Genomic DNA, 16,643 nt, shown 5'->3' with positions numbered 1-16,643 from the left:
ACACTCTTGTTTCTGCTCCCATTTTTCATGAGATGGACTTAAAGACCTACAATTCATTCCAGATACACAATATTACCATTTCTCTCAAACATTTCTCACAAATCAGTCTAAATGTGTGATAGTGAGCACTTCTGCTTTGCTGAGATAATCCATCCCACCTCACAGGTGTGCCACATCAAGATGCTGATCTGACATCATGGGTAGTGCACAGGTGTACCTTATACTGCCCACAATAAAAGGCCACCCTGGAATGTGCAGTTTTTTGCTTTATTGGGGGTCTGGGGACTCAGAACCGGTCAGTATCTGGTGTGACCACCATTTGCCTCATGCAATGCAACACATCTTCTTCGCATAGAGTTTATCAGATTGTCAATTGTGGCCTGTGGAATGTTGGTCCACTCCTCTTCAATGGCTGTGCGAAGTTGTTGGATATTAGTGGGAACTGGTACACGCTGTCGTATACGCCGGTCAAGCACATCCCAAACATGCTCAACGGGTGACATGTCCGGTGAGTATGCTGGCCATGCAAGAACTGGGACATTTTCAGCTTCCAAGAACTGTGTACAGATCCTTGCAACATGGGGCCGTGCATTATCTGTCTGAGTGGCTGGTCTCAGACGATCTTGGAGGTGAACCTGCTGGATGTGGAGGTCCTGGGCTGGTGTGGTTACACGTGGTCTGCGGTTGTGAGGCCGGTTGGATGTACTGCCATATTCTCTGAAACGCCTTTGGAGACGGCTTATGGTTGAGAAATGAACATTCAATGCACGAGCAACAGATCTGGTTGACATTCCTGCTGTCCGCATGCCAATTGCACGCTCCCTCAATGCTTGTGGCATCTGTGGCATTTTGCTGTGAGACAAAACTGCACATTCCAGGGTGGCCTTTTATTGTGGGCAGTATAAGGTACACCTGTGCACTACCCATGATGTCAGATCAGCATCTTGATGTGGCACACCTGTGAGGTGGGATGGATTATCTCAGCAAAGCAGAAGTGCTCACTATCACACATTTAGACTGATTTGTGAGAAATGTTTGAGAGAAATGGTAATATTGTGTATCTGGAATGAATTGTAGATCTTTAAGTCCATCTCATGAAAAATGGGAGCAAAAACAAAAGTGTTGCGTTTATATTTTTGTTCAGTGTAATTTGAATTAAAAAAAAAAGAAGAGAATTTTAGTTAATGGACGGCATCAAACACAGCAGAAATACTGGGGAAATGGAGTGGTAAATGCAGAAAGGCTGTCACACTTCTCTGGATGGGATGGCATGGTAATTTTATAGAGTACAACACCATGCTGGAGAGCAGTTGACATGCACAGCTGGGATCAACACCGCTGTGCTTCATAAAGTGAGACAGAAGAGGATAAGCAGCTCTTGCAGCAGAAGTCATTTCAGGATCTGTGTAGACGGATCTGATAAACTGCATATGGTTTGTATTAGAGATGAATTTTTAATATTTCAATAAGTCTGAACAAGGTATTGGAAGAAAATACATGCAACACATGGCAGGCAATGAAGTCTAAATCAGATTTATGTATTTGTGCCTGTGTGTGTGTGTGTGTGCGTGTGTGTGTGTGTGTGTGTGGTGTTATGTATACAACCCATAAAAAAAAACAAAATACAGGATTTTTGGCATTTATTTTTATCATTGCAGTGACAGATTTTCATAAAACTGAGTTTCTCCTTGTGGAGGACTAAAAAAAGGGAACAGGCTATACAGTCTCCATAATGCGATAAAAGCCTATTATTTTGACGTTGTGGGGACCATTTTAGTCCCCACAAAAGGAAACTTTATTTCATAAAAATTTGTGACTGCAATCAAATAACTGAAAATGTTAAAATTCTTATATTTTGCTTGATTACTTATGGTGAAGGTTAGGGCTGAGTAGGGGTTAAGATAGTTACGTTGGGATTAGGGTTTTTCCCATAGAAATGAATAGATGGTCCCCTCTAAGATATGAATTCAAAAATGTGTGCTTGTATAACTGGTGTGTGATGGCTCTGTGCTGCTCAGGAGAGACCTGAGGCTTCCCCCGTTCCCCTGCACAGCATTTAAGCAGTTAGAAGATGGATATGTGGATGCCATTCCTAGTGTGGTTGAACAGTTCAACAGCTATTTTTTAAATTGCACATAATTTTCAAACCAATGAAAAGAGCCTACTATGGATTTATTACATACAGGGGTTGTGCAATAAAACTGAAACACCTGGTCTTAGACCACAATAATTACTTAGTATGGTGTAGAGCCTCCTTTTGCAACCAATACAGCATCAATTCATCTTGGGAATGATAGATACAAGTCCTGCACAGTGGCCAGAGGGATTTTGATCCATTCCTCTTGCAGAACAGTGACCAGGTCACTGTATGATGTTGGTGGAGGAAAACGTTTCCTGACTCCTCCAAAACACCCCAAAGTGACTCAACAATATTCAGATCGGGTGACTGTGCAGGCCATTGGAGATAAACTTCACTTTCATGTTCATCAAACCATTCTGTCACCAGTATTTCTGCGTGTATTGGTGCAGTACCATCCTGATACACAACACACAACAGCATTGAGTGAACATGGTCCTCCAGAATGGGTTGGTAGTTTTTAGCAGTGATACACTCATCTGGAACAAGTAGTGGGCCTAGAGAATGCCATGATATTGTAGCACAAACGCTGATCCACACCCACGCTACACTATGGGTATGCAACAGTCCACGTGGTAAGCCTCTTTGGGGCTTCTCCACAACGTAACACTACTGGATGTGGGAAAGAAAGTGAAGGTGGATTCACCAGAGAACAATACATGTTCCACATTGTCCACAACCCAAGAGTTATGCTGATGGCACCATTGAAACTGATGTTTGCATTGGCATGAGTCAGCAAAGGTTTGGCTACAGCAGTGGTTCTCAAAGTCGGCCCTCTGGCCCCACTGCCCTGCTTGTTTTCCTGCTATTCCTGCCCCACACACAAGTCCCAGCTGTCTTTCAGCTTCTGATTGACTGAACACACCTGATCCAGGTAATCAGCAGTGTGTAGGGCAGGGATAGCTGGAAAACAAGCAGGGACCGAGTTTGAGAACCACTGGGCTATAGCAACCCGACCATGAATATTGACCCTGTGGAGCTCCTGATGAACAGTTTTGGTGGAAACAGGAGAGCTGTGGTGCACATTTAATTCTGCAGTGAGTGAGCTGTGGTATTTTTTGATACAATATGGGCTAGTATCCAGACATCCCTGTCAGGCAGCTTCCTGTTACATCCACGGTTACTCCTGTTGGATGTGGTCCAACCTTTGTGGTGGTATGCCGACATTAACTTGGATATCATTGCTCTCGACACACCACAAAGACTTGCTGTCTTGGTTACAGATGCACCAACAAGATGTGAACCAACAATTTGTCCTCTTTTGAACTCTGATATGTCTCCCATTATGCCGTGTGGATTTTGCAATATTTTATGTACTGCTGTGCTATTGCTTTGCTAATTTGACCTTCACACTCTGCTGTCACTGATAGAATATATATAGGAGTGAAACCTCAAAAACTATTTTGGCTACTGTTTCAGTTCCATTTTCCAGTCCCTGTAGCACTACTAAATAATAATCATGTCAAATGAATTCTCGAGACAAAGATAGTGCAGTGGATTCACTGTCGCAAGAGACATAAATGATCCTATTCGGCAGATTTCCAATCATTATCTGGCAAACTAAGTGTACATTTGTAAACAGCTGCAAATTAATCTGCCGTACAGTGTACAGAGTGTCCCTTTAAAAATCCTTCGTCTTGGGTTACCGCTGTGGTTGCTAGCGGGTGGGAAAGGTGCAGAGGCTAATTACTGGCGTGGTTACAAAACGGTTTCTTTTTTAAGCCCTAAAAACAGCTGGATATTTAAATTTCCGTAACATTGTACATTTTGTTTTGGGTGCTTATTCATTCTTTGAGCTTCATTTGAGATGGGCAAAGGACAATGCAATATAGTTCAATATAATGCACTGTAGCATGCATTTACATGATACCTACTGGTACAATGTGACTTATTGTTGACTTTGCTTTGGCCATCTTAATGTATGCATCATGGCGGAGAGCACCAAGCTTTCCATCTGCTTAAATTTCAAGGTGAAAAAAAAATGTAATAAGGAATGGCACCAATGCACGGGTGAAAAATGATACAATAATCAGCTTCCTATGGCTCACATTGACGGAGCAGTGCACCAAATGAAATTCATATTATGCAATCCATTCAAAGTGTTCAGGAAATGAATAAACAGCAACTCCGCATCCTCCAATGAGCAGCACTCGGCAGCGCTCATGATATTTGTTTGACTACTATTAATATGTATGTTTTAGCAAAATTGCCTAGGAGATGACCAGAATTACAGATATCTTATTATATTTTATTTACCTTAAAGTTGCAGGTTCTCACAACTCTGATCGTATTATGAGGAACAGGATGTAAATAGCACTGTGCTGCTGAAACAGGAGTGTAAAATGCACAAGAAAAATTAGTTGCCTGCAGGTCACCAGGTACTTGCAGTGAGATGTGTTCTGCCAATTAATGTTAGCCTACCACGACAGGGCTATGAGAGCTGAAGTGTATAAAAACAGCAATACACTCATGGGGGGAGGGGGGGGCATCGTACATGCTTGCAGAAAGCAGTCTCTGATATGACTAGATAAGAGTGAAAGCTGAAGATGAATGAAAAAACAGGACTGCAGGATATTTGCAGCTGTTCTCTCACCCCATTACGAGGCCAGTGAGATCTCCCTCCTTTGCTGTTGACTTAAAAGAATGATGGACATTTATCATCGCCAACGGAGATGCTCATAAAACTATACATTATCTAACCAGGGCCTTTCTCGACAACTTCTTCAACCCAATAAGTGTAACTCAGCAGCTAAAAAGTAGCTTGACTGTTTACAAGGCGATCTGGCAATCAGTCATCAGGCTTTTCTTTTCTGATTTTTCTTCATCAGAATTGATATAAAATGCCATTTACTTATATGTTAATAGAACTGCAAAAAAAAAAAAAAACTACTTAACTAGCAAATCATTTAAATTACAGAATTTTGATGCAATCATGGAATTGTTCATAATGTGTTCTTCTTGGTGAAAGCTTCAATGCAGTTGAAAGCAGTTATAATATTTGCTGTGTTTCTCCCATATTTCCATTTCTTTCTCGTATTGGCATCCACTTGTACCAGTACAATCACTTTATCTATTAGCCTATTTGCCAGATTAAACTGCTGATCTGGAAGGTAATATGTGAAAATCATCCTACAGTACCTGGAAGCCAGTAGAAAACCATTTCACTACACATATGTACGTGTACGTTTGACAGTGACGGATAAAACTTTAAACTTAGAATAATATAAATGTTGTGCAAATAAATTATTATTTTGGGGTGATGTATATTATCCATATGCCCAGCAATAAGTGCTTTTAGATGCTGTCGTGGGAAAAATTCATTTAATACTGCCTGTATTCACATAATACTCCCAAGAATCAACACACAGGTTTTTTGTTAAAGCTTCTAAAGTTAAGTAAATAATCCATGTGGTGAGCTTTAAATGGTGTTTCTTAAAATATCGCTTGGCTTATTATTTTCTAGGGAGGGGTAAAAAATTAAACTTGGAACATCATTAGCATGTCATGAGGTATTAGGGCTGCTGTGACTACCAAATATTTTCCCTCCATCCAACAGCTTATCTCGGTTTGGGTTGTGGGATATTGAATAGCTTGGTGTTCATTTTTTTCCATCAGAATGCTTGTTCGAGATCACTGTTTCCCAACCCGGTCCTCGGGAACCCCCAGAGAGTCCACAATTTTGCCTTACTGGGAGCTGAGAAGGAGCAAAATTGTGGATTGTCTGCCAGGCATCTGGGAGGGAGTGAAAACATGGACTGTCCGGGGAGGTCATTGAGGACAAGGCTGGTAAACACTCTTCTAGATTATCTTCTGATTGAGTTATTTTCACTATGAAACAATCTTATACTTCACTGGACAGCAAAAAAGTGCATGATGAAGTGCAAATTGCTTAAGTGCGTAGAGTTTAATGAATGCCTTAAATGAACTGTTACATTAAACTGTGAAACATACTGTGGGTTTAGGCTCTGATTACTGAAAAGGGGTACTGTGTCTTTTATGTTGCCTTGGACAAATCTTCAAGAAAAAAAAATGGCATACCCTTAAAAAGAAGAACATACATATGCCTGATGATCATTGCATAAAGGATATCTTAAAATATAAAGATTACCCATGTTTGTTTTAAACTAAGAAGCCAAGACCTCGCAGAACTCTCAATTGCACCTGGAAGTTTTTGTGTCAATGCACTTTCATGCATATCATGGTGTAGTGCCACCCCCCCAGGCCAACCCCCATTTGTAACTTCCATTTTTCCATTTTAGGTGCGTGCAGCAGCTTATCCATTGACCCACAGTACAGTACATCTGCATTTTGCCCTTTAAATGAATAGTGAATGATTGCGCTTTCTGAAAAACAAGACATGTCTCTTTAGTATTTGTCCTTCAACAATTATTATTCCTGGTAAGAATATCAGGAACTGACATGCATTATTATTTCGATACTCATTGCACAGTATATTAACATATTCCTTCCATCTATAAAACTCAGCTTGTGTTTAAAAACCGATACATTTCATAAAGCATGACAATGCCGTAACCTTTCCAACATGCGCTTTATGAATTATAAAGAATTTAACATTCTGAACCTTCTCGTCAAATGACTGTGAATACCAGAAAAAAAAATCAATCAAAATTTTATTTCTTTTGCACATATACTACATCTGAAGTTTTTTAAACTGCACATTTTTATTATACAAAAAAGAAAGACTTTAGATTTGTTCCAATCCTCCAATCCACAAGTTCATGAAATACAGAATCCCACTGCAGTTAGCAAAATGGTAACTACTGATATCAGAAAAGCCCAAAGGTAGTTCATATTTTAAAATCAGACTGCTTTAAAAGAATATATTACTTAAGATTCATGTTCCTAATTATTCGTTCTTCATTCACAGAACTCAATCAGAAAAAAAATCTTTAGTGCATTGACTTTAACGCACAGTGACTTTAAACATTATACTAGATAGTCATTATCATTTTGCAAATGCCCTGCTTTGATAGAGTCTGTCACCCAGGATTCTCTCACAATTTTAAATTTTTTGGCAAAAATGCGTCGGAGCATTTTTAGCTGCTGGACTCGAGTGTCCTCTGCAACAATGACATGAGAGACCCCTTCTGCAAGCTCCGGTACCACGGTTCCTCCATGGAAGCGAAGCTCCAGTGACCGCGTGTCCAAGCACGTCCCACGTATTAGGCTCTCGGTGTCCCTGATGTCAGCACAGCGGTCGAAATAGACTGCGAAAGGCCTGAACATGCTGCTGGGCAAGTCATCAAAGGCATATCTCGCCTCCACGTTTGCAATGGACGGCACTTCTGGCCCTGAGCTCTTTACTCTGGAGAAAACTTCTCTTAGTTGCTGTACATCAGTTTCGGCATAATAGCTATCACCAAACTGGTCATACTCCTTGGAAAAATGTTCCTGCGTGGATGGAGACATATGAATCATGTGACGGGGCTGCCATGGTACCAGACGCTTTTTCTCCAGACATTCCTGCAGCCAGGATGCCCACACAATGTCGTGCTGATTAGCCGAAATCAGGTTCTTCACCCTCATGTTTTCCACAGCTGCGATGACACAGTAGGTGTCCTTGCCGGGATTCTGCACTATGATTCCACCACATTTCGCCACTCCTTTCTCCAGCTCAGCCTTGGGATGCTCTTCACTCCCGTTCATGATGCAGAACTCCACGTCTTCAAACATATCGAATTCTTTGGTCACGCTGGACAGGTCTTGGGATTTGTAGTGGTCAACAATGCCAATGGCTTTCTTGGGTTTTGCCACAAACTTCCGCTTCTTCTTATCGGGCTCGTCCTCATCGATATACAGGTGTCTTGAAGCCAGCTTCCCAGAGGACTTGCTCTGCAACTGATCAAGGTCATCTAGCGTCATGCATTGGTGCCACTCTTTATCTTCCCTGATTCTCTCTATCCTGGGGAAACGCAGAGTGCAGTTTGTTTTATACATATCACTAGACACTATTTCAGCTGCCTTGACCTGAATAATCACAGAGTTGCAAGGTTCAATGTAAACTTCTGGTTTCTCGGTGCCACACAGTATGGATGCTGGAGGATTATTCTTGCGAAAGACCTTCCAGTGCTTAGCGAGCTTTAAGCCCAAGTCATACAGTTCCTTCATAGTGTAACCTGAGCCAATGCGGCACAATGAGTGAAACACCGTTGGTTTCTCTCCGGGTTCTGGAGGTTCAGCAAGGCCACACAGAAAATGAGAAATCATCCCACCTCGGGAACCTTTTCCCCAGTAACCCCCCAGGATCAACAAGTCAAGCTCGTCCATCAAACCATCCATGTATTCTGGTTTTATCTTGAGCCACCCCTCTCCTCGCTTGTCCGGCTTGTATGTAGACATGGGATCCTTTATCATGATCCCTTCCTCACGATTGTCAATGGCTTCATTTAAGGCATTTACCACCTCCTGCATGCTTTTAACTTCAATTTTAGGCACTAAATGAATTCGCCCCTTAAGCGGGGTGAAGACGGTTTTCAGAATATCACAACGTTTCCTCAGTGTCTCATGTCCAAATTTTTGATCATTAACTAAAAGAACATCAAAGACACAGAAACATGTCTGCAATTCAGAATCTTCTACTAACTTTTTGATGTCAAACTTGCTACCTTTCTGCATGAAAGTGTCAGTGGTGGGGTTGTATGCCATCATCTCCCCATCCAAGATGCATCTATTAACATGGAACTTGAAGACACTGTGAATGAAGGGGGTCAAAGATCCCTCTAATGGTGATGTCCCAAACTGCTGAGTATATTCAAAAGAATTGCGGGTGAAGTATTTGTACACATCCCCATCTTTGTGCATCTGGATGCGTTCTCCATCTAACTTTGTCTGAATGTAGAAAGTTTGATTGTTCATCTGTTTCTGTATTTGCTTGATGCTGGCAACAGCTGCCAGCATGGGCTTGAAAGCTGAGAACAATTCGATGGACACGTCACTGAGAGATACAGTGGGATCATGGAGTTTCTGACACACTTTGGAAAGGTCTGTAGTGACATTGTACAGCTCTGTTGCATCTGGGTGAAAGACCTGGAGTACAGTATCCTTGCTCACGCCCAGTTTCATGTCTTTCACAATCATCCGAATGAGCCACTTCTGCTCCAGGGCTGAGGTCTGTGTTAACAAATGTAATAAGTTCTTCTTGACAAGATCCTTCTTTTTAGCAGCATTGTTGATAGCCACTGAGTCCAAGAAGTCATTTACCTCCTTAATAGAAAGCTTTCCCTTACTCATGCATCGTTTCTTCAAGACAAAATAAGCCATGATGGCAAAATCCCCTGCATCTCCCTTAGAGGTCGTAGGAGCTCTGTAGTTGAGAAGTTTGTTCGCTTCTGGTCCATTTTTTGGAAGCCCTAACACCTCAATAAACAATTTGGCAAGCATGCTCTCCTTGATACCATAGGCCATCCGTTCTCGCTCAAACTGAGGAACAAGAAGACGCATGGCTGGGTAAAACGAATCAGTGGTTGTGGGATTATCCTTGTGGAGGGCAGCATGGAATTTCCTCCAGGAATCAATAAAATCTGACAGACATTTGGCTTTATCGGGTCGAGACTTAGCTTTCTGTATTTTCTCTAATGTCAAACAGAGATGTAGAAATGGAACTTGAGAAGCTACAGAACTCTGAGAGGTGTCAGCACTGCTTGGTTCTTCTTCCATTATAGTATGCAAGACCCTGGGGGGGGGAACCATGTAGGGAATGTTACAAATTCAAAATAGCAATCAAGGTATCAAGAAAATTAATAAAACTGTTCTATATTACAGGAGTCTAAAAGAATAAGAAGTTTCCTTTGATTTCTAATATGCTCATTTGTGGAAAATGTATAGTAATTTAATAAAAATGACAATTAAAGAATTAGACATTTGTCACCCATGTAACAATCTGAAAATACTTTAACTTAAAAAGCGCTCCAATTACGCCATCTATTTGTGGAAAATGGATTTACCGATCTTCAAACCAGTCAATTCAATAGGGAATTGTGCGGTAATCTCACAAGCAATTGAAAATTGTAAAAAATGCTATTCTTTTTATGTACGATAGGCGAGAAATATGTTCTTGTTGACTTTTCCTTCTTTATATTGTTTGTTTGCTTCGTCCCTTTTCTGTTTGTCAGTATTGTAGGTTAAACTTTCGCTCTGTGACAATGTGCTGTATCGATGTCCGAGTCAATAACCACGATAACTTAAAGTATCATATGAAACGTCAGGTGGTATGAGCATACATGTCAAAAGACAACAGAGAAACTAAATTTATTATCTACCATGGCAGAAGTGTGCCACTCGGAAAATAAGACAAATTGGCTATCGTGCCCAAATATTTACAGTGCCTAGCACCCTAACTGTTTAAATTTTCATATGGAAAGCATCACTTGCCCTCTACAATTAATCTAGCATTGCTTAAACTAAGAGAGTAAAACGTGACACAGGGACAAAATCAACGGCGAAAGGATATAGTAAAATATGGTATAGTAATAAAACATAAACAATAGAAACAATACAATGTAATTTCACATCATACGTCAGAACGTGCAGTAGTTTAATTACATGGCCGGACTTGCTCTGGTGACAAATTCAAGCATCTGCCAATGCGTCAAAAGTGAAAAGAACTGTATGTTGAAGAACAGTCCAAAACACTTAACGCAGAAAAAAAGGTCCAAGCTGTGATCTTAAACCAAAATTCCCTCACACTTCGTTGGTACATTTACCTTAAATAAATATGTTACACTATTATACAAAGACGACATGATTCAATTCAAGTCAATTCAAGTTCAGCATTTTCCTCTCCATATAAACCCGGTACTGTAAAAGGATATGGCTGAACGTGTTTTAAAGTTTCCAAACAGCTTTATCACGTTAAGCGTTTTAGACCATTGCCATAATGTAGTTTGCTAATTTCTTAACTGTTAAAATACAATGTAGATCCATACAATATTCATAAATAAATGGCGGAGCTTACCGAATGCGTTACAAAACATGCAAAATGTAGTTATACAACCAACGACCCAAATACCAATACAAGCAGTTAGAAATGGTGAGGGAAGAAAAATAATGGAACACCAAATTCACTTCCGCGTAGCATTGCCGGAAATTCAGCCCAATAAGTGGTAAATGTACACTAGCCCAACGGAATCGTGGAGTAAGCATTTTCCTTTAAATGTTACATTACGACCATATGTCATATCCTTTTGTCAACGATGTAATTGTTATTACACGTTATACATATATTAATTTTAATTTATACATATATGTCTTTGTTCTACCCGGAATTTCTTGACGTAACACCGCCGGCTCAAGATCTACGGCTTGAAATGGAGTGAGCTGGGTGCGAACTGGATAGACATGGTGTGCTTGCGATAGGTAGTGGTTGTCTTTTATTTCTTTTTTCATAGTATAGACTCAATCTTCAGAAGGATGAGAGAAAAGTAAGTAAGTAAGTACGCCCTATTCGGCGATACATTTCGTAATAATGTAGGTAACTCAGTACTAGAATGAAGTAATTACTGCTGTTCAAGCCTGGTAGCTAACGCCGCTGATCTTACCGAAGAGGAAGGGTTTGGCATCTCGGGGTAGCCAGTTAGCTACGTGACTTGATTTGGCACTAGAAGATACATGCCCGCCTGGTGTTAAAGGAGTCATATCACTACCTAGCTAGCAGTGTTGCTAAATAGTCTTCCTGTACCAGTCTGTACCTGGTACACCTGGGACGTATAAACAGTCAGGTGCTTCTTGGTATTTTATTATAGGGCTATTTTAAATGATTTTTTTAAGTCTTCAATTAATAATGACAGATAACGTCTCGGTAACATGTTAGCTTGCCAGAATCGTGAATAAGGTTCTGGTTCCTTGCAAGGAACGTCATGTTATGTTATTAACAAGAGAGTAACGTATAGCTTTAAAATGGGGTATAATATATATATTACTACGCTCAGTAATCCTATACTGTCGTGTCATTTAGGTTCAGAATGCCGGCGAGCCCCAGAGATCTGCTGAAAGTCCACTAGGTGTTACCTGAGACCCACTGACACCGACACGATTTCAGTGTTGACGCAAGCTCTCTGACCTTTTCTGGTTTAAAGGTGCCGTCCGGCCTCTTGTTACGCTCTAGTGGGTCGGGTTTGCTACCTCCGGGCGCCTGCAAATTTTGTTCCACTACATTTGGGGACATTTTTATGTTTTTGTTGGAATTTCCCCCGATCCCGACGAATGAAGTCCCAGTCTGTGTTAATCTGAATATTGCGTCCGTAAACGAAGCCGTACCCATCATTTCCGTCCATTAAATGCAGCAGTGACTAAATGAGCACAATTGTGTGTCATACCGTCTCCCGTCTGCAGGTGGTAGCATTGCTCTACCGTTATAGGCCTGGTGCTAAGAGCCATTTGTGACTTCACGGCTTTCTAGATGATAGGTTATTTGATAATGTGGCAGGGCCTGGAGCTTGTAGTGGTTCCCGACCACAGAGACCAGAATAAGCTACCACGGGAAATAAGCAGTTTTCTTTAAGAAGTTGGTTGTTTTAAGGCCTTTATCATACAAACCAGCACGCTTGCAAGGGTTTTCCACGTTGCCTTCTCTGCACTGGGGTAAGTCCATTGGACCCCTTCTCTTTAGCTTTGCGGTTTTGTTGTGGTAGAACAAGCCATTGAGCATAATAAAAACTGCAGTTCTGTAGTGAATATCCAGGTCTGAACTATCTGGGGTAATGTATATTTTTAGACTTTTTTTTTAGAATGCAACATCATTCACTGTCAGGTACTATAATTGTATTAGGTTGATTTACTGTTTGCTGTGGAAAAATATTTATAATTGTAATTGTTGTACTTTTATCTCTGATTAAATTAGTAGCAAGGGTTGGCTGAAACCCATCTTGAATTTAGACTGTCTGCTTACTTTATTTACCCTTGTACATTATTAGTCGCTCCAGGGCAGTGTTTCCCAGCCCGGTCCTCAGGGACCCACAGACGGTTCATGTTTTTGCTCCCTGCCAGACAGTCCACATATTTGCTCCCTCCCAGGTCCCGGTAGGGCAAAAACGTGGTCTGTCTGCGGGTCCCCGAGGACCGGATTGGGAAACATTGCTCTCTAAAACACAGGTGCGTAAAGTATTTCTCAAATGTAACTGTATCTGTGTTCTTGTTAAGGCCTCCCAGGCTGTCCTGCTCCTGTTGACATTTCTATGTCTGGGATAACTTTATCCATATGACCTTTGACTCTGCTTGTTTGCCCCCCACCCCAATCCCATGTCCCTTGTTGACATATGTCTGTCCAGGGTATCCAGTTTGTAAGAAGGGGCTTCGTTTGTTCAGCGCACCACAATGGAGAAGCCGTGGAGGCTGTGGGGGGTGGTGCAGAGGTGGCTCCTAGCCATGGGCTCCTGGTCCTGGAGCGTGTGTCGGGTGTCTCTCCTGGCTCTCATCCTCACCTTCCATCTGTACGGCGGTTTCTTGCTGCTGGCGCTCATCTTGGTGTCCGTGGCCGGGATCCTCTACAAGTTTCAGGACGTGCTGCTCTACTTCCCCGATCAGCCCTCCTCGTCACGCCTCTACGTCCCTGTGCCTACGGGGGTCCCGCACGAAAACGTCTTCATCAGGACCAGGGACGGTGTGCGCCTCAACCTCATCCTGCTACGGTACGTAGGCGAGAACCCCAGCCTGGCACCCACCATCATCTATTTTCACGGCAATGCCGGCAACATTGGACACCGCATTCCCAATGCGCTGCTGATGCTGGTGCACCTGAAGGTGAACGTGGTGTTGTTGGACTATCGGGGTTATGGGAAGAGCGAGGGCGAGCCCAGCGAGGAGGGCCTGTACCTGGATGCGGAGGCCGCCCTCGATCATGTCATGACGAGGCCGGACATCGACAAGACAAAGGTCATCCTGTTCGGACGCTCGCTGGGGGGGGCCGTGGCCGTGCACCTGGCCTCAGGGAATCCCCACCGTGTAGCAGCCATCATAGTGGAGAACACCTTCCTGAGCATCCCCCATATGGCCAGTACCCTCTTCTCCTTCCTCCCCATGAGGTACCTTCCGCTGTGCTGCTATAAGAACAAGTTCCTGTCGTACCGGCAGGTCGCACAGTGCCGGGTGCCTTCGCTCTTCATCTCGGGGCTGTCTGACCAGCTCATCCCGCCAGTCATGATGAAGCAGCTGTATGAGTTGTCTCCCTCTCGGACCAAAAGACTGGCCGTCTTCCCGGACGGCACGCACAACGACACGTGGCAGTGCCAGGGCTACTTCGCTGCCCTTGAGCAGTTCATCAAGGACCTCCTGAAAAGTCATGCTCAGGAGGAAACCGTCCAATCTGGGGCCAGCGTCACCATCATTTGAGCCCCTCCCCCACCCACCTGCTCTTGTTGGGTGAGGGTGAGCGGTGACAGAATGTGCATTTCTTATGTTTTATTATTATTATTATTATTATTATTATTATTCACTTCACATTTGTAAAATTGCATCAGAATTATGGTGAACCAGGTGTGGAAATAAAAGGTACCCATAGACTGCCAGAATTTTATGGATGCATGCTAAACTGTTTTAATTAATTTGGGCCTTAACTCACAGTACAACCAGAAGACACATTTCATTCCCGAGGGTTTTATACCAAGTCTTCACTATTCTTCTGATTTATGGAGCCATTTCTAGAAGTACAGGTAGTCATCACATGTACAGTAGCAGGCTGTGCTGGTGCTTTTCTGGAACAAAGGGTGAGGAAACCGTGGAAAGGCTGCCTCGTTCTGTTGGCTACCGAACTCAGTGCGGCTTAGCCCCGGCGCTTTTCACACCAGCGGTCCCCATTTTTAGCTGCGTGGTTGCGGTCTCAGGCTCGAAGCGCAGGAGCCAGTCCGAGGTCGTTGACATGCCTGCTGTGTCAGCACACTGGCGTACATTGCACCGTAACTGTAGATTTTTTTAAGAGAGCGCAGCGATTGTATTGTAGCCACACATCTAAGAAGGCCGCTGGAGTTTATAGACAAAATTATTCCTTTTTTTTTCTTCTTCTCCATGAATGCTTTGTTTCCCCCCCCAGTTTTTTATTTTTATTTTTTTAAAGTCCCTGAACTTCACCTTTTTTTTTTTAAATAAATGGAGTGACTGTTTAGGGGGAACATCCTGGTGAGCTGATTATCTGCACGTCTTCCAGGAATTACGTCCGTATGAAATGGAATATCTGAACATTCCTTAAATAATTTCCAAGCCATTTACACATTACATTGGTACAATGTCCATTGTATCACATTTCAGTTAAATGGATTTCTGCTGTGTGTGTGTGTGTGTGTGTGTGTGTGTGTGTGTGTGTGTGTGTGTGTCTGCATTCAGGTTACAGGTGCTCTGCACTTAATGTTCACCCCCCATTTTTCTATTACACATATTTAATTGAAGCAAATCACGACACACTGCAGCCAATCATTATTCCATCATTCAACCATATACTTTAGGCACTAGTGGTTAAGTTCCAAATGGGTGGGTCTTGCTGTTAAATTATACCTTCTTGGATCTCATTGCATCCTGAGTGACTGGCTCTACTGGTTTCATTTGTTGACCTGTTTTAACTTTTGGCCTATTTTGGCACTTAGATTACAAATGAAAGTGATGTGATTGAAGCATATCAATTAATGCATATCAATTAAGTTTAACGAGTAATAGTAAATCCTATGTTAATTGCCTGAAAGTTTCTATAGATGTTCATTGCTAGATGTTCATAAACAAAGTTAGCATTTGTGCAGGTATAATTCAGATATTACTGATGGCCTTATTGATTTTCTAATACTTAATTTGTTTTTATGGTTTAAAAATAAACTGAGTCTCTGACATGAGAATAGGATTGCATACATACCCACACTCAAAACAATGTGCCATGGTTCATTGAATGTTTATAGAAATCCAATGTGTATTCTTGGTTTTGTTTTTTTGCAGTGCTGAAATGGTTGGATATTGATATTATTTATAAGAAGGCATGGATTGCGGATGGCTTGTCATCCCTTTGTCTTTCTTCACACTTATTGTATCAGAGTGAGAATTTAACTTTTTTTAGATACAGTCACAGTTTCTATTTTATTTACTGTTACATGCAATAAATTGAAATTAAGGTTCAGCGACTTGTCTAGTGTTTGGCTTCTGTAAGAATTTGTTAAATGTTGGGGAAATTTTTCCACGTCCTGTGTAAAAGGGTAATTGAACTGCGAAATAAAGGATAACGTGATTGCGATTAACTGGAATAGCAATGATCTTTTTTCTCTTCAAAATAAAGTGAAAATTGCACATCACTTCTGCTTTCAGGGGATCTTTTCTTGCCATCTCTACTAAGTATTTCTTGACACAAGGGGACTTCCTTCAACTGCGCATATTGATGCATCGAATAATAAGGCCTTTTACATTTCCTGGCACCGTCTTTGACCAAAAGAAACTTGCTTACACTTGGGATTTGGGTTGTTTTATTTGTTTTTTTTTCAGACCTTGCATTACAACATGATAGCCTTCTCTTTTTTTTATA

The 16,643-nt window shown here is 41.8% G+C and overlaps 2 protein-coding genes across 15 annotated transcripts; one reads left to right on the top strand and one right to left on the bottom strand.

The window, feature by feature from the left end:
* Positions 1–6,751: 6,751 nt before the first annotated feature.
* Positions 6,752–11,209, bottom strand: lig4 (ligase IV, DNA, ATP-dependent). The gene is made up of 2 exons (XM_048979427.1): positions 11,112–11,209; positions 6,752–9,830 (listed from the first exon to the last, which is right to left on the bottom strand). Exon 2 carries the CDS (start codon positions 9,812–9,814, stop codon positions 7,085–7,087), a length of 2,730 nt encoding a protein of 909 aa, XP_048835384.1. The 5' UTR covers positions 9,815–9,830; positions 11,112–11,209; the 3' UTR covers positions 6,752–7,084.
* A 210-nt stretch (positions 11,210–11,419) lies between these two features.
* abhd13 (abhydrolase domain containing 13) lies at positions 11,420–16,416 on the top strand. Of its 14 annotated transcripts, none has more exons than XM_048979127.1 (4): positions 11,424–11,585; positions 12,111–12,231; positions 13,169–13,246; positions 13,423–16,416. In XM_048979127.1, the coding sequence occupies exon 4, from the start codon at positions 13,469–13,471 to the stop codon at positions 14,480–14,482; it is 1,014 nt and encodes a 337-aa protein (XP_048835084.1). In that variant the 5' UTR covers positions 11,424–11,585; positions 12,111–12,231; positions 13,169–13,246; positions 13,423–13,468; the 3' UTR covers positions 14,483–16,416. The 14 variants fall into 14 exon arrangements, with proteins under 14 accessions (XP_048835082.1, XP_048835085.1, XP_048835084.1 ...); XM_048979121.1 differs by having other exon boundaries at positions 12,111–12,736; XM_048979128.1 differs by lacking the exon at positions 13,169–13,246 and having other exon boundaries at positions 11,423–11,585.
* Positions 16,417–16,643: the final 227 nt, after the last annotated feature.

Source organism: Brienomyrus brachyistius, chromosome 16 (assembly GCF_023856365.1).
Source record: "Brienomyrus brachyistius isolate T26 chromosome 16, BBRACH_0.4, whole genome shotgun sequence".
NCBI lineage: Eukaryota > Metazoa > Chordata > Actinopteri > Osteoglossiformes > Mormyridae > Brienomyrus > Brienomyrus brachyistius.
The sequence above is the reverse complement of the archived record's forward strand: the minus strand, read 5'-3'. Positions and strand labels throughout refer to the sequence as shown.

What these genes read in the sequence shown, in the direction of transcription:
- lig4 (XM_048979427.1), bottom strand. Translation starts at nt 9,814, where the DNA reads ATGGAAGAAGAACCAAGCAGTGCTGACACCTCTCAGAGTTCTGTAGCT.
- abhd13 (XM_048979125.1), top strand. Translation starts at nt 13,469, where the DNA reads ATGGAGAAGCCGTGGAGGCTGTGGGGGGTGGTGCAGAGGTGGCTCCTA.